Source organism: Psammomys obesus, unplaced genomic scaffold (genome assembly GCF_907164565.1).
Source record: "Psammomys obesus unplaced genomic scaffold, mPsaObe1.curated_primary_1811, whole genome shotgun sequence".
In the NCBI taxonomy this organism is placed as follows: domain Eukaryota; kingdom Metazoa; phylum Chordata; class Mammalia; order Rodentia; family Muridae; genus Psammomys; species Psammomys obesus.
In genome coordinates this window covers 9,459,828-9,481,737 of record NW_026596143.1, presented here as the reverse complement: position 1 = coordinate 9,481,737, position 21,910 = coordinate 9,459,828, and the positions used below count along the sequence as shown (strand labels likewise).

The 21,910-nt window shown below is 46.2% G+C and overlaps 1 protein-coding gene across 1 annotated transcript; it reads left to right on the top strand.

Moving 5' to 3' along the window:
• Nucleotides 1-508: 508 nt before the first annotated feature.
• Nucleotides 509-13,466, top strand: Plpbp (pyridoxal phosphate binding protein). Its single transcript, XM_055593488.1, has 8 exons — nt 509-665; nt 3,220-3,327; nt 3,406-3,441; nt 3,980-4,055; nt 8,474-8,608; nt 10,046-10,188; nt 11,007-11,105; nt 12,102-13,466. The coding sequence occupies exons 1-8, from the start codon at nt 567-569 to the stop codon at nt 12,231-12,233; spliced, it is 828 nt and encodes a 275-aa protein (XP_055449463.1). The 5' UTR covers nt 509-566; the 3' UTR covers nt 12,234-13,466.
• Nucleotides 13,467-21,910: the final 8,444 nt, after the last annotated feature.

Here is a 21,910-nt window from a genome sequence, read left to right as displayed (position 1 = left end):
TCTGGCTCACAACCATCTACCTCCAGGCCCAAGAGATCCAAAACTCTTCTGGCCACCACACCGCAGCCACCAAGGTGCACATAAGAACACGAAGGTAACACAACACACATTAAAAAAAAAAGAAAAAAAAAAAAAAAAAAAAAGACAAGTCTTTTTTAAAAAGTTACTCTTTTTTTGTTGTTTTTGTTTTTCGAGACAGGGTTTACCGTTTTAGCGCTAGGTGTCCTCTGTAGAAGAGGCTGACCTCCAACTCACAGAGATCTCCCTGCCTGCGCCTCCTGAGTGATGAGATTAAAGGCTGAGCCACAACTCCTGGCTCAAAAAGGTTATTTTAGTCTTAATGTCTTTATTTACAGGTAATCCCGGACCGCCCGGCCAGGCTCCCGCAGGCTCTCGCTCAGCACAGGTAACCTCCGCCCTCCCCAAGATGGCGCCCGCCTCAAGCGTCAGCCTCCATTGGGGGAGGTGGCTGGGTGGTGAGCGGTGATTGGGCCTCGCAGGGAGTGGGCGGGACCGGAAGGTGGTCTCCCTGGGTCGCGGGTCTTCGACGCGGCATCCTCTGGGGAATGTTGAGGGCTGTCGGTATGTCTGCCGAGCGGAGCGTCGGGTTGGCGCTGCGGACCGTGAACGAGCGCGTCCAGCAGAGCGTGGCGCGGCGGCCGCGGGTGAGGACCGGCCTCAGGGGACTGGGGCGGGTGAGGGGGGGGACACCGGCGTGGGCCAGGTGTCTTGGTGACGCCGAAGGGGCTCCCGGAGGGGCGGGTCTGCGGGGCTTGCAAGGCTTCGTTGAGGCTGGGGACTTGAGGGAGGTTGGCTTGATTGGAGAGAAGGTCTTGCCATTTGGCATTTCCCGTCGCCACGATACTAGAGCCCTCAGAGGGCCTTGTCCACCCGCGATCACGTGCGTGGCGGCCGCGACCCTTGGTCAAGGTGCGAATGAACTGTCGAGGTTTTACCGCCACAGATCAGGAGGTAGCTGTCAGATGTCCAGTCACAGCATTTTTTAAAAATTAATTTTATTATTGGCTGTTTTGCCCCCTGTTGGACTCCTTATTAAAGCAGAGTCCGTATCTGCTTTTCTCCATGCAAATTAAGCAACGTCCTGTAAAGTGAGACAGGGAAGAAAACAAAAACAAAAAAACTCAAAGACCTTTCTGATCTAGTGTTTAGGGTCTCAGACTTCAAAATGATCCCTGAAGAGAGAAGGATTAATTTTTTTCTTTTTATTTCCTGTGCATTGGTGTTTTGCCTGATGTATGTCTTGAGGGGATTAGACCCCCTAGAACTGGAGTTACAGACAGTTGTGAACTGCCATGTGGGTTCTGGGAATTGAACACCAGTCCTCTGGAAGAGCAGCCAGTGCTCTTAACCGCTGAGCCATATCTCCAGCCCTTCATACTCTTTTCTTAACTGATGTCTGGGCTTTATCTTAAACGAGTCCTGCCAACTTCACTAGCCCTGAGTTTTCTCATTGATGAAGGAAATGAGATGCGCCCGGGGGAACTCACCTTCCTAGTACCAGTGTCCTGTTTCTTCAAAGTAAAATCCTGGGATTTCCCTAATGCACCTCACTCTGGGATTTAGGCCTGCTTGTACCACTTTGCCTCTGGAAGGCTGCAGTTCGTCAACACAATGCTAAGAATTAGACACTGGTGACACAGTCAATCCCTCAGAAGGAGGCCATAGGAGACCCTGTGGCAACTGATGTGACTTCTCCAAGTCTTTGAGAATGCTGTGGTTCTATGAAAGGCTCAGAAATGGGGGCTCTGGGGTCCGTGAAGAGAGCTATGTGAGGGTTTGGTTGCAGCTGAAAGCAAGGAATCCCAGCATTTTATGGATACAGGCAAGAGTTTGGATTAATCTGATCCTGAATATTGTGCCCCATTGTCAGCTCTGCTGTTGGTTGGCTGAGTTATAGATTGAACAGTGCATTGTCTGTCGTTATCCCATTTGAGCCTCTTTCAGAGTGAATGAAAGCATTATTAATAATTACATCAGGGCAAAACTGAGTTTCTAAACTGTTTACCTTCTCAGGTATCAGAAGCTGCTAAATAGCGGGTATCCCTGTAGAATGCTGCCTTCCCTTAGTGAAGTGATGCTGTTGGGTTTGTTTTATCTTGTTTGTATGGGTTTGTGTGTGTGTGTGTGTGTGTGTGTGTGTGTGTGTGTGTGTGTTTCTTTTGTTCTGTTGGTGCTGGGGATACAACTCAGAGCTTCACAAATGCTAAGCAGACCCTTGCCACTGTACCCCCAACCCAATAAGGTGATTATGTGTGAGCACACGTAGGTGCAGTTTATTCCTGGATGTACAAGTGCACATGTTCATGCATGCATGGAAGCCAGAGGTCAATGTCAGCCATCTTTCTCTATCGCTCTCCACTTTTATTTTTTGACACCGTGAACCAAGAGCTTGCTAGCCAGCAAGCCCCAAGGAGCCACCTGTCTTTGCCCCCAGCAGTGGGATGGCAGACAGGTGGCACCACACCTACCTTTTATGTGGCTGTTTGTCAGGTCTAAACTCAGGCCCTCCTGCCTGTATGGCTTGTATTCACTGAGCCATTTATTTATTTATTTGTTTGTTTGTTTGTTTAATTTTTTGCCCCGGATCCTTAAATCTCCAACGTTGGTTTACGTGAGAATTATCTGGAACACTGGTTCAAAAGGAAATCAGCAGGCAAGGTTGTAGCTCTGTGGTAGAGTACTTGCCCGGTGTTCCCAAAACCCAGGACTCTATATCCATGTCACAAAAACATAGGAATGGGGGAGGGGGTACTCCAGGCAGTGGTGATGCATGCCTCTAACCCGGAACCCAGGATCTCTGTGAGATCAAGGCCAGCCTGGTCTACAGAGTGAGTTTCAGGACAGCTTGGGCTATACAGAGAGACCTGGTCATGAAAAACAAAACAAAAATCAAAACAAACAAACAAAAGTGGGGGGGGGGGTTTACTAATGCCAGGTTGCCAAGCTGAGATCTGTTCAATCTATTTTACAAGGTGTATTGCTTTGTTTTTGTTTTTCAAGACAGGGTTTCTCTGATTAGCCCTGGCTGCCCTGTAACACACTTTGTATGTAGATCAGGCTAGCCTTGAACTCACAGGGATCCACCTGCCTCTGTCTCTGGAATGCTGGGATTAAAGGTGCGTACCACCACCCCCGGACACTACAAGTTGTATCTTGTTGGGGCAGAATTCACTCACGTGGCTCTTTCTTTCTTGGCAGAATCTTCCAGCCATCCAACCCCGGCTAGTAGCAGTCAGCAAAACTAAACCTGCAGACATGGTGATTGAAGCCTATGGTCATGGCCAGCGCACTTTTGGAGAGAACTATGTAAGATTCCCCTTGTAAAGAACCTTTGGAAGAATTGTGACTACCAGGCTTCTGACTCACTCTGTTTTTGCTCTTTAGGTTCAGGAACTACTAGAAAAAGCATCAAACCCTATGGTATGTAGTCATGGGAAGCGTTGATTTGGTATAGAAGTCTTAGCGCTTAGCTCTAAGTAGACCCATGTTGGTGGTGGAAGTTTAGAAAAAAAAAAAAGCTGGGCTAGGGATAGACATTGTCCACATTTCCTTTGCACCCTAAGTAACTCTCAGCTGGCTTTTCTGTCTTTATTGAGACTTTAATATTCTCTTTTGTGGCTGTTTGTGAATGGTGATTTTTAGGAGTTGGTTGTATCTTTGGAAGTTTGAAAACATAAGTCAAAGGGTATGGGATGTAGCCCAGTGGTGGTGCGCCTTGAAAACAGAAATCATTTTTGTCTTTAATGGGTAATATCTGAAAAATACAGAATTGATAGGAACAAGGAAAGGAAACAGCATTAAGCTTAGATAACTCCCTGAGTTTCCTTGTGTCTCAGTGGGAAACTGGCTGAAGAAAGTAATGGTAGTTCATCACTCACGGGAGAGCGTGCAGGAAGGATGCTTGAACTGGCAAAGCCGCCATAAAATCTTTATCAAATGGTTCCCCTTTTCTCTTCAGATTCTGTCTTCGTGCCCTGAGATCAAATGGCACTTCATTGGCCATTTACAGAAACAAAATGTCAACAAACTGATGGGTAAGACAAAACTCTAAATTTGAAGATAGGCCTTCTCTGTGATTGTATGGCTTATACCACCTAAGTAAGCAAGCAGCTTTGAGAACATCCCCAGCTCACCTCTTGTGCTGTGGGATTTGAGGGTGTGGCTCAGCAATAGAGTGCTTGCCTAGCATTTACATGGCTGTAAGTCAATCCCCAGCACCATAAAAAATAATTACTAACTGCAGAAAGATTTAACCCTGTGACCTGTAAGGATCTCAAGTAACTGTTCTTCTCTCAGGGTATCAAAATTTAAGAAACCTGTATGTTTTTTTCTTTTCTTGGGGGAAGGGGCATAATGAGGCAGGTCATGTGTTTAGAGGTCAGAGGACAACATAGAGGAGTTGGGTCTCTTTCCATTCCAGGATTCCCAGAGATTGAACTCAGGTTGTCAGACTTGGTGGCAGGCACCTTCACACACCGAACCATCTTGCCTCCCCTGGTATTTAATTTTCTTAACAGCTTTGTCAGGGTACTATTGAAAAAAAGCATCTCCAACTACAATAAATTACACAGATTCAAAGTGTCCGATTTGATAAGTTTTGACAGAGGATTACAATAATTGAAATGGCAGGCACCCAGAGGCGCCTTCCTATCATCAAGTGCTCCTTGTCTATTTTGCTGCTGTAAATTCCTTACTTTAGAGCTTATCTTCTTATTCAGTAGTATTCTACTGTATGAACATATCACACTTTTCCTATTCACATTGATGACTATTTGGGTCACCTCTAGTTTTGGGGTATTATAAATAAGCTACTATGCCAGACATGGTGATCTATGTAGAATAATTTTAATCCAGAAACATGGTTGCTGTGGCAAGGGATCACATCCAAAGACCTATGTCTGTGTGATCCGCCTGGAATATAGACACGCCTTTTAATCCAGGAAACAGAGGCAAGCATATCTCTGAGTTGAAGGCCAGCCTAGTATAGAGCAAGTTTTGAGTAAAGAAAAGCTTAGGTGCAGGAGTAGTGGTACATGTCTTTAATCCCAGCATTCAGGAGTTCTAGTCATTTCTGTTGAGTCAGGCAGTTGAGAGCCAGTGAGTAGAGTTGAGTTTGTGGTAGTTCAGTTCGTGGAATTCAGAGGCAGAGAAGAAGCCAGATGAGAAGAGATTGCTAGAATTAGTTTGAGCTAGAAAGGGTGAACTTATTCAGCAGAAGGTCTCAGAGGCTGAAAACATTCTAGGCCTAGATTAGATTGTATAGAGGCTAGAAGCTTCCAGGATTAGGTTAGCAGATGGAGGCAGTAAGCCTCAGAGACAATTATTCAGGAGAGTAAAAGTTACTCTTACAGGCACAAGCCAGAATCCCTAGCACCCAGGATTAATAGATAAATGTAATTTTTAAAAACGAAAGAAAAATTTGGACCATATTTCTTCCTCTCCATTTATTTATTTTACTATTTCAGAGTTCTCTGTTGATTTTCATTTCTTCTGTGAGGATGGTGGTGACACACGACTTTAACTCTGGAGACAAAGACAGGCATCTCTAAGTTATAGGTCACTTGTCTACATAGAGCTTCGGGCCAGCCAGAGCTACATAGAACCTGTCTCAATAAAATAAAATGAAGGGGATGGCTCTGAGGTTAAGAGCACGTGCTGCTCTTCTAGAGGACCTGGGTTTGATTAACCAGCATACACGTGTGGGCTCTCAACTGTCTAACCTCCTCTTCTGGCCTCCTCAGGCACCAGGCACAAATGTGGCACACAGACCTGCATGCAGGCAAAACATCCATGAGCATAAAACAAAATTTAAAGGTTTAAAAAAAAAAAAAAGCAAAGAAAAGTTTCTTTTGAGTTTTATTTGAGACAGGACCTGGCTATGAAGGATAGGTTGGCCTTGAGCTCACCATCCTCCTTCCCTGATCCCCAAATGCCGGGTTACAGGCATGTTCCATCACAATCAACTTAAATTTTTTAACTAATTGTTTAAATATCATAACCGTGTAGTGTGAGGCTTAAACATGTAATGTATGTTTTGGCCCTAATGCTCAAGAAGTTCCAAATTTTGGACATTCAATTTTTATACTAAAAATGCTAAGGCCACCACAAAAATAATACGACAAGGAGTTATGGTTAGTAAGCGTATAATATGACATAGCCATTATAGAAGTAGTCCTAAAGGCAGGGAAACTAAGAAAATTAAGGCTTGAGAACGTAAACAACTTGTCTAGGCCTAGTCACCTGGCAAGAGAACCCCCCCCCCTCCCCAGAGCCCCAGATCACTGCACAAGTTTGGACTAGGGTCCCTGTTTGCTTTTTGTTTCTGGGATGAACGACCAAAAGCCACGTGGGAAGAAAGAGTTTATTTGGCTTACACTGGGCTATCACCAGCCATCACTGAGGGAAGCCAAGGCAGGAACTAAAGCAGATAACCATGGAGAAATGTTGCTTACTGGGGACTCCTCAGTGTCGCTCCCGTGGCTTAATCAGCCTGTCTTATACAATCCCACACCACTGCTCAGGGGTGGCACAACTTGTCAAAGGCCAGCTTTGACACCCCAGGGTAAACTGAGTCAGCACAGTGGGTTGTGCTCCCACATTAATCATTAATCAAGAAATGCCCACAGGCTTTTGCCTGCAGGCCATTCTTATGGAGGCATTTTCTCAGCTGAAGCTTGCTCTTCTCAGATGACCCTGGCTTGTGCCAAGTTGACAAAAACAGCCACAACAAAACAAACCTAACCAGCACAACTGGCTTTGCCACTCCGAATAATTTCACTGGCTAATGCCTAATTTGTCAACTCTCAGAGTTTGTCATCCGATACATTGTAGTTTGGGGGAGGGTGTTTGCTTTTGCTAGAAGTTTAAATACATGGAAGAAATAACCTAATGTCCTTATCTGCTAATTCTTTCTTTTCCTCACTTTTGGATCAGTGTCAGCTCATTTAACTTCTCATTGTACATCATCCTGTGAATAGTTGCTTTTTACATTGCAGATTTGGTTTGTCTTTGTTTCTGTGTTTGTTTCTGTTTTTTTTTTTTTTTTAACCCATGCTGGCCTGGAACTTACAGTATAACTCTGGCTGGCCTAGAACTTGCAGTGATCCTCCTGTCTCAGCATCCTGAATGCAGGAATTGCAGGCATGAGCCACCCACCACACTCAGCAGCATGCCTGACCATTTTGCTTGGATTTCAGACATGAATTTTGTCTTCCTCAGATCTAGCTATTTTTATTTTCCTATAAATATTCTTGTGCTGCTTTGTTCTGGAACATAGTTAACATTTTATAAGAACAATTTGATCCCTTCAGGGTTTGGGGGTTTTGTTTGTTTGGTTGGTTGTTGGTTGGTTTTTCATGACAGGGTTTCTGTGTGTATCCCTGGCTGTCCTGGAACTTTCTCAGTAGACCAGGCTGGCCTTGAACTCCAAGGTCCTCCTCCCTCTGCTTCCCAGTGCTGGATTAAAGGTGTGTGCCACCACTTCCCAGCTTTAGGTTCTTGTTGTTAATTCAGTTGGTGTCTAACAGGCCAGAGCAGAGTTTAGAATGAGTTCTTTACACTGTCAAGTCATAGCCTCCTTTACATATTAGTGTCTCCATCCTAGCCGGTATGGCACATTCTCTGTTCACCTCCAGTGTCGTGTCTCCTAACCTGGAGCAGCTTCCTCATGTGTGTGCTCGTCAGTTGTTCCCAGCTGAACACTCTAGCCCATTAAGATCACCAGAACACTGAGTGCAGCTCTGTCCTCACATTCCAAACCCAGGAAGCAGAGGAAGACAGAACAGGAAGTGTGGTGAGGTTCAGTCTTCTCCGTGATAGAGTAAAGAAAGAAAGGAGAGATGGAAGACAGGGAAAGTAGTTAGCCAACTACCTGGAAGATTTCTGTGCTCAGTACAAGAAAGCTGGAGGTGATTGCATCGTGGTCCTTTATCTGTGGCTAGAGCCATAGTTTATCTTCATAGAAGGTGGTTTTGATGACCTCACTGTCTGACTGAGCATCCAGCATGAGCTATTCTGGTGTCCTTGTCAAATAAGGAGACCCATCCCAGAAAAGTGATGGTATCTTTCCAGGCTAGCATTTTGGCTTCTGGATAGCCTTCTGTTCTTCGTTACTTGGCCTGCTTCATGCGGTTTAAACTGAGACGAGCTTAGATCAGGCCTGCTGCTCAGAATCTCAGTGACCAGCTTTTTAGTGTGTCTCCATGCACATGCAACCTGATTGCAGTGTGTTAGTGTTTCCCTTACCCATCTCTGCTGGTGATGTGGGGCTTGTCTGCCTTTGAGCTTCACATTTAGCAAACTCTCCTGCTTGTCTTCTTGGCCGATCATAAGATTTCACTGTCCTCTGCTTTTCCTAGGATACTTCTCCCCCTACCATATTAAAGGGTTGTTGAATGGTTCCTCTGGCAACAGGGAAAATGAAGACTGCTATCTTCCCTTTTTCTTATTACAGCTGTCCCCAACCTCTTTATGCTGGAAACCATAGACTCTGTGAAGTTGGCAGACAAGGTGAACAGTTCCTGGCAGAAGAAAGGTTCTACTGAGCGACTAAAGGTTATGGTCCAGATTAACACCAGTGGAGAGGAGAGTAAGTCACTAGACCCACCCTGTAGGTGTCCATTCACTTAGATGGCGGAAGCTCAGGTGTAATGGTGGGTGTGGGCATCTGATGGGGAGATCGTGGGGAGACGCTCCAGTCTTCTAGCAAGCTGCTTTATCATGACTTAGCAGTGTGATGATCCAGTATACTTCTTCTAATATATTATGGCTTGTTAGGCATTGATTTGGAGGAATTACAACATTGATGTTCTGGAAATCCCCTCCTGAAAGGGATTGAGAATTGCATGCATAATACTTCTTAGGTCTCAGAAAAATGACCCAGTACTCCATTGGGCAAGGAGAGAAACTTCTGAACACCAGTGAGTGACTGTCTCATTGGGCCTGGCTTAGCACTGTAGCAGTAAATTACAGAGGAGCGTAGACTTTGATGTCAGACAGACGTCTGCTTGAGCTCTACCACTTCCTGTCAGCCACCTGACCTCTCTGTACTGAGAGCTTCTTTATGTGGCAGTGGCATCAGGGGAGTACACACTGCCAGTGGTGTGGGGAGGAGTCAGTGCAGTGGCGCAGAACCCTGGATAGCTCGCTCGCTTTCCATTAGGAGTGAATGCCAGGTATTTGCATACAGCCATCTTCTAAGCACTCAAGTATAGCAGATCTTGGCATGAAGGAGCTCAGTATGGGCATCTGTTTTCCAGATGTGCCCTGGAGTCAGCTGCCTGGGCCCAGATCTCAGGTTCACAGTTCTAGTCATGTATGTTTCCCAAGATATATATTAGTTTCTTTTCTATTTCTGTGATAGAACACCATGACCAAGGCAACTTAAAAAAGGAAGGCTTTATTTGGTTTACGTTTCCAGGGGGATAAGAGTCCAAGGTAGGGGGTCATGGGACCTGGAGCTTGCTCAGGGCTCATATCTTGAACCACAAGCACAGAGCCGGGGGAGGACTGGAGGCCTGGGAATGATGCATGGATTTAAAAACTTCATAGCAGGCACCCATGACATACCTCCAGCAATGCAACATCACCTAGACCTGTTCAAATGGTGCCAACAGCTGGGAACAAAGCGTTCAAACATAGGAACCTGTGGGGGATATTCTCATTCAAACCACAGCATACTTTTCTGTCTCACTAGCCATTCTCAGCTAAAACCCCATGGGGTGTGGCTTAGTGGTAGTGCCTTGTGTATGCAGAACTATGGGCTGAGTCTCCTGCACTGAAAAAAAATAAAGTAGAATCCTGAGATGGAGTAAAAAGAATTAACCTAAGAAATGTAGAACCTGAGTAGAAGAGGGGCAGCATGAAGGACCTCACATACACAGTCATTCTTCAGGGTTAGAATAAGTTACTTTATCAGGTTTTCATCTGAGAGTCGTATCTATTTTAAGGACGGGATGGAAATGGGCTCTTCTGTTGGCTAGTTAAGCTGTGCTGGAGTATACATCTTCTGTTTCTTTTTGTGAAGGTAAACACGGCCTTCCGCCTTCGGAGACCATAGCCTTGGTGGAACATATCAAGTCCAGTTGTCCCAGCCTGGAGTTTGTGGGGCTCATGACCATAGGAAGCTTTGGCCATGATCTTAGCCAAGGACCAAACCCAGACTTCCAGGTACTCGGGTTGGGGGGTGCTCTTGTGCCAAGGAAGCATGGGCTGTGGTTGTGGCCGCCAGCAGTGTGTGCCTAGCATGTGCAGCACCCATGCCTGACTCTAGCCCTGGTGGGGGTGCAGCATCACACCAGCTTGCAAGGCTGGCTGCTCGGTGCTTCAGGAGCCTCTCAGAACAAAGCCGGCCAGGCGCAGTATGACAGCCTCTTCTGAAACCTTCTCACAAGGAAAAGGAAGAACAAGCTCCCAGCTACACACACTCAGTTTTAACGTGCCTAAAACAATCTTTAAAGCAAGATTCTCCTTCCTTTCTAGTGACTAACCATTGCATATTTATTGTTGGGTTTTTGTTTTGTTTTTAGGGTGTTGTTGGGTTTGTTTGGTTTTGTTTTGTTGTATTTGCTTTTGTTTTTCCGTAGCTTGGGGTGGAACCCAGGGTCTGGGGCACACTATGAGGTCATTCTGCCTTTGAGCCATACTCCTGGCTTGCAAGTTGTAGATGTGACTAAAACACATATGTCTGGTAACTATTACACACTTCAAAATCATGAGGAACAAAATCACCACAAGTATTTTGCGTTTGGTAGCTTTCCTTTTTTGTTTTCATTTTGGTGCGCTTTGTTTTGGTTTAGTGTGGTTTGGCTTACTTTGTTTTGAAGATAAATTCCCCACCCTAGGTAGCCCAGACTGGCCTTATCTCAGGATCCTCTTGACTATTCAAGTATTACAGGAGAGCAGCTCTATGCCCAGCAGATTTGGTCACTTTTTTTACATCATTGGAAACAAGAAGGATAAAATGTTAACCCTTGTGTTTTGGTCAGCTGTTACTGTCCCTGCGTCAGGAGCTATGTGAAAAGCTGAGCATCCCTGTGGACCAGGTGGAGCTGAGCATGGGCATGTCCATGGACTTCCAGCATGCTGTAAGTGGCCTTCCAAGGAGGCAAAGGGGTAGGATGGGCCGTGGGATAGGTTTTTGATGTGGGGTCTTTTAAATGCCTCATTCTAGTAACAGAGCAGTCACAGTGGCTTAACTGTTCCAACATTTCACACACACATACACTGTTCCTTTTTTGAAATGAAATTATGGAAATTACAACCAGATTCTTAAAACTCAACATAATACACTACATGTAATCTAGGAAGAGGCTGAGGTGTAACTTAGGGTTTAGTGAATGTGTCATAACCTGGGTTTGGTTTTGCAGCACCAAAAATGAAATTTTAAGCTGATTTTTAAAGGCACTTGAAACATAAATTCTATTTTATTAGTTATGTGATAGTAAGTGTAAGCTCTAATACAGCAACTCACATGCATGAATATCTAAGATAATCAATAATAGCTGGGTGCCATCCCACACTCCTGTAGTCCCAGCACTTGGAAAGCAGGGTCAAGAGGATTGCTGTTGAGTTTCAAGGCAGCCTGGTCATACCACAAGTTCCATACAAGTCTAGACTACATAGTGAGAGTTTGCCTTAAAAATTAATAAATAATAACAAAGTTCTACATGTCAAAGTATAAAATTGCATTTTTGAAATACATTAAAACGGTAAAAATTCTAAGATGGGAGTTTAATTTTATGCTCAGATAACTACAGTTTTTGTTTTGCTTTTCATTTGGCCGGCCATGGCCCTTTGATCACGGGCTTTGGGCAGCTTTTTGCTATGCTGCACTGTCTCACACCCCTGCATCTCTACCATCTCTTGTCCCCACATCCCTAAATGCCACTGAACTCCCCAGCCACTGCAAGCTGAGACTATGACTATCCTTTGAGGACTGCCTGAGAAGAGGTCTGCTCCACGGGCACCAGCTTGGTTGCTCCTTATGCAGCCTCTGGGCAGCCAGAAAGAGAGACAGCCTCAGCATCAGCGACCTTTCCATGTCTGAAATTCTCTCCTCCATTCATTCTTCTTTCCCACAGATTGAAGTAGGATCTACAAATGTCCGGATAGGAAGCACGATTTTCGGAGAGCGGGATTACTCGAAGAAACCTGCCCTAGACAAGACTACAAGAGAACTGAAGGCCTTAGTGCCTCTCGTGCAAGAACAGTGAGGCCAGGACAGCTAAGAAGATCAACTAGGCACCAGCCTAGGTTTTCATTTTGGTGTTCCGCATGTTTCCAATCCCACTCTTCTGTGGCCTGTGTAGAGCGCCGAGGATTACACGTGTTGACGGAGACCACCTGTGCTTAGCCTCTGCTCCAGGAAGCCCAGTTCAATCACTGGCTTAGGCTTGATTTGAGGAGTTCTGAGACTTCCGAACTGACACCAAATCAGTAGCCAGGAACTGAGATTGAACAAACACTGCCCAGGACCACCCAACCCTCCACCTCCATGAATGCCTTTCCCGGAGTATCTTTTGGGTTGCTGCTGTCTAAAATCAAAAAATCAGAGGGATTCCCATTTGCCATTCCACCATAATAGAGTTGTTTTTACAAGTTCCCACTGAACAGTCCCATCACTGCTCTGGAATGGGCTATTTCTGCTCCCAGTTTACACTCTGGCAAGTACATGTGTCTACTCACAGCTCCTCTGTGGCCCTGGCCCGAAATTCCAGGGTAACTTGTAAATAGCACTTGGGCCTTTCTGACATCGTGTTGAAAAGGTGGTACTTGGAGCTTTTTCCTTGGGGACCACAGTGATGGAAAATGAGTGACAGGATTTCTTCCCCATCATTTTCTGGGTTTCAGACTGTCCCACTTGGAGACAAAAGCCCTTCAAAGCCAATTCTGGTGCATGGTTTTAAAAGGCCTGACTTGCCTTTTCTTTTCTGGGGAAGTATCTCCCAGGTGTACTTACAGCCACCCCCAATACATACACATATTTATAAGCCAGAATTCTGCAGCTCTTGATTGTTCATAATGTAGTGAGTGCCTCAAAACTGAGGAAGCACTGGGCATAACAGCACCTGCCTGTAACTGTGGAATATGGGAGGTGCAGGCAGGAAGATTGGGAGTTCAGCAACAGACAAAGGCTAAATGAGACCCTTATCTAAAAACTAATGAAGTAGAAAGCACAATTCTGCAGTAATCACAAGAGCTTCAGTGTGGGCTGCTCATTTCCTGATAGCTTTTTCTCTCATTTACTCCAGCCCTCTTCCCTCGTTTAACAAATAACTTCAGAACCTGCTGCTACTGAATGTAATTTTGTAAACTTAAACCGCTCTGATTCCTGTTCTGTTTCAATCAAAGCTAGCGTGGCATTTCAGAGTCTGTTAAATACAAATGTGAGCTTGAATTATACCATCTGTGCCAACTCTAAAGCAATTAAAGATTTATTTTTATGATCTGGTGTAATGGGTGAATTAACAAAGGGGGCATTGGAGCTGATAGGAAGCAGTTTGTCTGGCATCGTGCCTGGCTCTGGAGAGGCCCTGCCTTGGGTCAGAGATGCCACCAAAGCTGTGCCATGTATACAAGAAGGGTTCTGAAATTAAAGAGGAAGAAAATGTCTTCGTAGAGCTCAGTGACAGGCCTGTAAATACAATGCACAGAAGATGGCAAGTTCGAGACCAGCCAGGGCTACATGGCCAGTTTCATACCACTTGGACTGTATATTGAGACCCTGTCTCAAAAGAAAATGAAGTGTTGGTTGGCATGTCAGGAATTTGAAAGACACCGACTTCCTGCTGTATGGAGGTCTTCTAATTGCCTCTAGATGGCGACATTGGCTAACCTGAAGAGCTCACATACTTGGCTCCTCAGTCAGCAGTTTATCCTAGTAGGGTCTAGTCAGAAATGGAGGCCGGAGGGGACATGTTTCTCTCTGGTGACACATAGACTCACAGACTCACTGATGCTTTTGGCAATCTCATGTATATGCTGACTTGATTGAGGCAACTTTGGGAGCTTTAGAAAAAGGGAAATGGATAAGCAATAAAAGACCTGCCTGGCTTGTGCCTGGAGATTAAGATCCCAACAGACACAAAGCCAGGAGAGGCTTTAGTCCAGATGAAGGGAGGAAGCCAGACTATATTCAGTGCATCCTCAGCAGGATGGCTCTCTTGAGAGAATTTGGCCAGGCTATAAGACTGTCTTTTGTTTCATGTGAGGCAGCTGCCCGGGTTACTCCCAGGTTTTTATAGCAGCAGTGACAACATCCAGGCAAGTTTAGAGTCAGACCCACCCATCCACCCATGGAAAATTTAGCCATCTCTCCCTGAAAGCCAATGCCTAAGGTTTTGTGTGTGTGGTTTATTAGAGTGTCCTAAAGGCAGTGGTCCAAATAGTCCAAACAATAGTTGCCTCCTGCTGGAAAGGGAAGGATGCAGTAGTTGCCCAGTCCACAAGACTGGACATCTCAGCAGTGCTGGAGTCCCAGGAAGATCCTAGAGAGCCAACACTTCTGATCCACATTCAAATCCCCAAAAGAAGTAGGTTCTAACACCAGCAAAGGAATGGCTCAGGGTGAATGAGCTGTCCAGAGAGAGTGGGGACATTCAGACAGGAAGCACAAGCTTCCCTCTTCTATGTCCTTTTATGTGGGCCACAAAAGATCCGGACTTCCCACCTCAAACAGAAAGCCAAGAAAAATCCGTCACAGGTACACCCAACTGCTTGGGTTTTAGTTAAAGAACTTTTGTTCTCCTGCAGTAAGTGTTGTCTCGGGTACTTACTGCCTCCTTCCGCTAACCTAGGCCTAGTCCCGGAAGCTTCGTACAATCTAACCTAGCTCTAGAACGTTTTCAGCCTCTGAGACTTACTGGTTAATAAGCTCACCCTTTCTTGTTCTTTCTGAGCTCATAGCTGGCTAGTTCCACTCAGTTGGTCCTGCTCAAACTCCTCTTGCAGCTAATTTACTCTCTGCCTTCTCTTCTTGGCCTCTGAATTGCTCTGCTTGGCCTCAAACTAAGTCTAGAAGTCTGCTCTAATCTCCTGGCTCCTTCTCATTTTCTGGCTCATTCACCTTCACCTGACTTCTTTTTTCTTTGTATCCTGTCTCTCTATTACCATCCAGGTAAAAACTTCCTCCTGCTCCCCTTCCTCCTCTGTTTTCTCCTCCTCCTCTTCCTTCTCCTCCTCCTTCGCTTTCTCTCTCCCTCTCATTGCCCCTTAAGTAGCTTTCCTTCTCTCTCTCTCATGAGAGTTGGGCGTGTCCTATTCTGTCAAGTTTTTCTCTGATTCATCACTGTTTCTGCCACTCTATTAACTAGACATCACTTTCAAACATGGTGCTTCCTTGTACAAACTAACTTTACCTTCATTATCTGGGATTAAAGGCATGTACCACCATGCCTGGACCTAAGCTTTTCTTTACCTGAAACTTGCTTTACACCAGGCTGTCCTTGAACTCAGCTCTCTTGCCTCTGTCTCTTGGGTTAAAGGCATGTGAGTGAGTATTCCAGCTGGATCGCATAGACCTAGAAGGTCTTTGGATGTGATCTCTTGCCAGAACAGCCATATTCTGAATTAACATCCCTCTACAGCTGGGGATGGAAGCCAGATCCTCATACACTCAGGGAAGCACAGTACCATGAAGCTGCACCCTGACCTTTTTTAATATACATTAATTATACACAATGATAGGCTTCATCATGACATTTTCATGCACAGACAGAATGTATTTTGATCATATTCACCACCCACCAGTCATCCTCTCCTGGCCTGCTCCCACTCCTGCTCATACCCTCAACTCTTTCCAAACAGTCCCTTCTACCTTCATGGCTTTTGTTCCCCTCACTACATTTCTTACACTCACCCCATTCCCCTTTTTAAACCTTGGTGGTCTGTTAGTCATCTTTCATGAATTGTTTCTCTTTAAAAATAAAACATTTAATCTTTTAATTTGACGTGTGTGGGTGTTTCTCTTGAGTGTGCATGCACAGCATGCGTGTCTAGTGCTCTTGGGGGTCAGAAGAGGGTTGGATCGCTGGAGTTAGGGATGGTTGTGAGCCACCACGTGGGTGCTGGAAAGTGAGACTGGGTCCTCCCAAAGAGCAGAAGGTTCTCTTAACTGGTGCACACCTCTAATCTCAGCACTCTGGAGGCAAAGGCAGGTGGATCTCTTGTGTGTGAGCCCAGCATGGTCTACAGAGTGAGTTCCAGGACAGCCAGGACTACACAGAGAAGCCATGCATGTGCGCGTGCGCGCGTGCACGGTGGGTATCTTGCCTACATGTTCATCTGTGCACTGCGTCTGTACAATGCCTGTGAAGGGCAGAATGTCATATTCCCTAGAACTGGAATTACAGGTGGCTTTTAGCCATCATGTGAGTGATTCAAACCCGGGTCCTCTGCAAGAACAGCCGGTGGTCCTTACTGCTGAGCCAACTCCCCTTCTGCTTTCTAATATGTGTGAGTGCACATTCACGTGAGTGGATGATGGCATGCCCTTGCCACTGCACATGCGTAGAGACAAGAGGTGTCTCAGGTGTGTGGTGCCTGGGCCTCACCTTGTTTAAGACAGTCACTTTGTTGTTCAGAGCTGTGTATTCCAAGCTATCAGGCTGGCTGCTCCACAAACTTTCAGGGTGTTTTTTGTTTTGTTTTATTTTGTGTTTTTCAGTAAGAGCACTGGGGTTGACATATGCTACTGTCCCTGGCTTTACATGGGTTCTGGAGATTTGAACTCAGGTCTTCATGCTTACATAGTAAGTACTTTACCCACTAAGCTCCCCCTCCAACTCTGTGTTCTCTCATGACAGCTGGTCAGGTATTTAGACAGTCTGTTAGTACCCTCATTTTGGATCTGCACTGAGGTTGGGAGTGGGAACACACACACACACACACACACACACACACACACACACACCTTGTCTAAGAACAGGAAAATTTGTTGGCATGGCAAGAAATAAATTCAAGACTAGTATGACTATTATCGGCTTTTATTATTATTATCTTATCATCATCATCATCATCATTATTATTATTACTTGGCAGTGCTAAGACTGGCACCCTGGGGTTTTTCTGCGGGTAATCTGCTACCAAGTCCCATGTAGCCTTCGTTGCTAACTTTAATCAATGATAAGCAGTGTTTTAGATTTGCAGCTATAACCTCAGAAAGCCAGATTGCTGTGAAAGAAAAGCACATTTTTTCCATCGTGCTAGCTGAGAACTGATGTATCTTAATACAGAACAAACTCTGAAACCACAAGCAGAGGGGGTGAGAAGGAAGGAGAATGAAGCCCAGACATGGGGAGACTCTGCCTCCCATCGTTCCACTTCCCGGACATTTAGAATCAGTCTGCCATCATCCCACCTCCCTGGCCCCCACAGCCCTCCTCCAGATCCATTCTCACACAGGCTACAGGACCCAAAGCACACAAAACTGTCATGTCCTTCCCCCGCCACACACACACAACCCTGGGCTGGAGCCAATTCTGTTGCCTAAGGCTAGACAGGGAAGGAACGGGCTCCAACAGGACTTTGGCTTTGTGCTTTGGAAAAGGAGTCACTGTCTTGCTCCCCACCAGAGCTTCAGGAGAAAGGCTGTTCCTGAAAGGGGGCTGTGTGGGGTGTTGCCAGGGTGCAGTTGGAAATGGTTTGCTGAGAACTGTGACTGTCCTTACCATGAAATCAGTTGGATGCTCTTACCTCATCCTCATGACTAAGGGCCAAGGAATCCAAACCACCGCTATCCTCCCAAATGTTTTACTAATCTGCCTTCTCTGGAGGAGCACAAAGGAAGGGGATTTTTGGTTTTGTTTTATGTTGTTCTGGGGATCTAACCCAGACCCCAGCATAAACTAAGCAAGGGCACTACCACTGAACCATATTCCAAGCCCAAGAAGACTGCTCTTTCCCAACTCTTTTCTATCTACCTGTGTACACCATGGTCTATATGTTTGTGTAGACATCTATTTTTTTAAATATTTATAGCTACAACACGAGTGCCTGATATGTTTGAGCACAGGTGTGCATATGGAAATCAGAGAAGAACTTGCTGGAATGAACACTCTCTTTCCACCCTGATCCAGGGATGGACCTCAGGTTATCATGTTTGCACAGCAAACACTTCTTCCCACTGAGCCATTTCCCCAGCCCTTGAGTGGGCATTTACAAGCTCCTTAAACTTAAGTTCTCCTTTAATGACTTAAGCATCCCAAGGGGTCCCAGAACTAACGCTTTCTTCCCTATAAAGTACTGCACAGGTCAACTGAAGGAGCATTTGGAAGGAACAGGAGCGGCCACAGCACCTTCCTTACATTTCATTCCTACAAGCCTGTACTTTGAGGTGCCTCGGCGGCAGATGGCGCAACTTGGGTACAGAAGTGCTTCTCAACTGCTAATGGGTTAGACTGCTCCTCGCCAGTTATCTGGGCCCAGCACTATCCCAACAGTGGCCTTGTTCTGTAGCCTCGAAGCTCAGCTTGACTGGGCTGCCAATTTCCAAAATAAAATCAACGTGTGACCTTATTCAGCAGATGTACCAAAGAAACATGCACAGACCAGGGCCAATTTTGAAGCCAAAAAGGGAAGATGAGAAGAGGGAGAGAGAGAAAAAAGAGGAGGGGAGAGAAACTTGGCCGGACATGAAAGGTGTCTTGTCCGTCTGTTCCCCATTAGGCGCAATTCTCTCGAAATCTGCAGCCTCAACATAATTCTCTTGACCAGAAACTCTCCCGAGAGATAGTGTCGGAGGGAAAAAACAAACAGAGGCGGTGTATCTTCTGACAGCAAAGTCACTTAAAAACCTATTTAGGGGCAGGGAGAAGAGAGAAGATGTCAGTAAATCAGGGGAGGGTACTCTGGGCAGCTGGCTACAAGTATCTGCCCAGAGAGTGGGCAGGACAAGGAGAGGGGCCTAAGGAGATCTGGTGAGCAAGGACAAGGCTCCCCCCACCCCGGAAAGCTAACCCCCAAGTCTTTTTACCCTGCCGTCTACTCTGATGCCTTTTTCTGGGCCTGGACTCAGTACTAAATTCCCATGAGGGCTGAGACTGTAGCTTGGCGTTGATAGAGTACTTTACCTGGCACGAAAAGCGCTACAGGCTCCATCCCCAGCAATGCAAAACAAACAACCAAAAAAAAAAAAAAAAAAAAAAAAGCAAAGGAGCCTTTTCACCCGCCTGAAACATGAAGAACTGCAGAGTGTTTGGAGGAAAGGGGCCCCAACCTGTGATAACTCTGCTTTCCCCTTTCCAACAGTACCAGCCACCAAAGGCCAAGGACTCAGCTCTCCCTGGAAACTGCTGCCAGTTCCCCTGACAGCTAAGGCCTCTTCTCCCCAAGCCCCTTTGACTAACTTGCCTTTGAGCTTAACAGCCTATCGTTAGGGAAAGCAGAACTCACCCCACCCATAGCAGCCCAGGGGAAGGTTCTGGAGCAGTGGGAGGTGATACAGAGCAGGGCAGGGTAGGGCTGGACAACCTTCTGTGCTCAAGTTTCTAGGGCAGGCATCCTGTTCTAGGAGAGGCCCCTCTTAAAGGAAGAAAAACTAATGAGCAGAAAGGAGCAAGCCTCTCCCCCTGCCTTTAGGACTTGTTTATTAGTGGGATATCTGATTTCAGCAAAGGAAGCCAGCTCCGAAGCGAGGTTTTTATTGGCCATGAGCAAGAGGAATTCAGGATTTTGCTTTTGATTCGGTTTCCCCTGAACCCAAAGCACTGAAGGGTACTGCTTTTGATGGGGCAGCCCGGTTAGGGGTGGCAGGGAGTAGCAACTCACTGTTGCAAACATTATCAACAAAAGTTTTCCCTTTGGAAGATGACTGTAAAGTGAGGGTGCAAAGGGGAAGCTGGCCTCTAAAGATTTCAGAGACAAAGTTCAGAAAACTCGCATCTGGAGCAGAGGGAAGGCCTGCCCCTCTTCCCTGTTGAGTGGGAAATGCAGGAGACCCCTGTTCTTTGGATGAAATCACAGTATTTCGAGACTACCCAACAGCGAGGCCTCCACAGTCGGGCCCAGGCTTGATGGTTTCAATGTGTTGGGAAGATAAAGCCAGAGATTGGAGCAGCGAGCCGGCCTCTGCCAACTGCACTCCCCAACTAGAATCAGCTAGGTGCAGGGGAGGGAGGTTCCTGCTGGAACACAGACTCCCAGTACTATAGAGAACTGCTGTGCAGCACCAGACAGCCCCTGTCATCCTAGTCCTGCATCACCATCTTGCTTCAAAGGAAACACTGCCCACATGAAGGCAGCTGGAAAGTGCCCCACTACTTTGGGGTCCTTCGATGAACCTAGCCACCTCTCCCTCCTCCTCCTCATCCTCCTCCTTCTCCTTCATTTCTTCTTCTCCTCCTCCTCCTCTTTCTTTTTTCCTCTCTATTGCTCTCTCAGTCGGCTTTTCTCTCTGATTCCCATTGCTCCCCTTCCCCCACAGCTCACTGGAGACAGCTACCTTCTAAGAGGCCATAGCATACCCGAGGCTTTGGTATTGCTCCACTACTTTGATCAGCACCTTTGAATGAGGCAGGAAATAGCCAGCAGTGTGAGGCTGCTGCTGCGACGTACTGAAACTTGGGCCTCAGACTGAGATTATGACGGGCAGCCCCTTGGTGTAGGAGATGGCTCTGTCTGCATCTGGCTCAATTTCTGTTCTAAGTTTGTGACTGGAAGCAGCAGGTCTAAGGAGAAAGCCATTCTTTCTCTCGAGATATGTGTGGCATCCTTCCAGATTCTCTGCATGCCTCCTTATGTCCATCCAGAGACCATCTCTTATCTTGTAGATGAAGCAAGTGCCCTGTGCTGGCATCTGTAGCATACGGGTACTCACCAGTGAGGCCCAGGGCCACCTTGGCAGTCAGTGGGCCATTTAGCCCTCTTAGCTGAGGCCCAGAGCCTGGGACAGGGGGTGGGGAAAAGGGAAACAGGGCTTTCACTGTGTTCACATTAAACGGCCTAGTCATCAAAAAGACTTTGTACGGCAAGTTAGAGAACATATCCCAAGAGGAGCTACAGGGATGGAAAAGACAGCCTTTTTAAGTGGGGAGCTGCTATACACACATGCATAGCCCTTGCTCAGACATGCACACACAGCCATACCATTTGTTCAGACACCCACAAACCCACTATAGCACACCACACATATATGATCCCAGCCATGAATATATGTGCATACACAGACATACATATATGGCCATAAACAAGCACATAACATATATACCCACACGTACATATACACATACATATGCCATCACAAATATACAGCCACCGCTACACATGCACACACATACATACACATGAGCGCGTACACATACACGTGTAAAAATACAGTCACAGACAAAAGTTGCAATGATTCCTGGAAGACAGATGTCAATATGTTTGCATTTAAACAGCAAAATCTCTTCTCTACCGACCAAATAACCTTAGGCCAAATTCTTGCTGACAAGTGGGACTTAGTGTCCTTATCACTAAGCAGGGGCTGATGTCCAAAGCAACATGGAGTTGCTGTGAAGATGACACATGACCAGATCCTGGCATGTACTGGAAGGCAAGGTGGCGCGTACCCTGCTGTCTCGACAGCTTTGTCTTCCCTCATTGGGATCTGTAAGGAGTAATAGAAGGAAAGCATTGATGGGAAGAGCAGATAAGGACCTCCGGACTGTGGCTGGCTGCCTGCTTGCCTGCCTCCATAAGTGAAACCCGAAACTGTTAGGCAGAGAGAGAAAGCAATGAAAACCCCACTTTCTGAAAAGTCTCCCAGTGTGGGTCACTCATGGATGACCACTGACATAACCAGCTGGGACGAGGGGGTGGGTAAACTCTTGAGTCTGCTTAGCTGCTGCCCAAATATGGGCATCTAAGCCTTCCCTTTGGTCCCTCCAGCTTAAAGCAGAAAGAGCTAACTAGT

What these genes read in the sequence shown, in the direction of transcription:
- Plpbp (XM_055593488.1), top strand. Translation starts at nt 567, where the DNA reads ATGTTGAGGGCTGTCGGTATGTCTGCCGAGCGGAGCGTCGGGTTGGCG. An exon ending in AAAAAGCATCAAACCCTATG is followed by an intron (nt 3,442 to 3,979) that starts GTATGTAGTCAT and finishes TTTTCTCTTCAG; the next exon opens with ATTCTGTCTTCGTGCCCTGA. An exon ending in CCATGGACTTCCAGCATGCT is followed by an intron (nt 11,106 to 12,101) that starts GTAAGTGGCCTT and finishes TCTTTCCCACAG; the next exon opens with ATTGAAGTAGGATCTACAAA.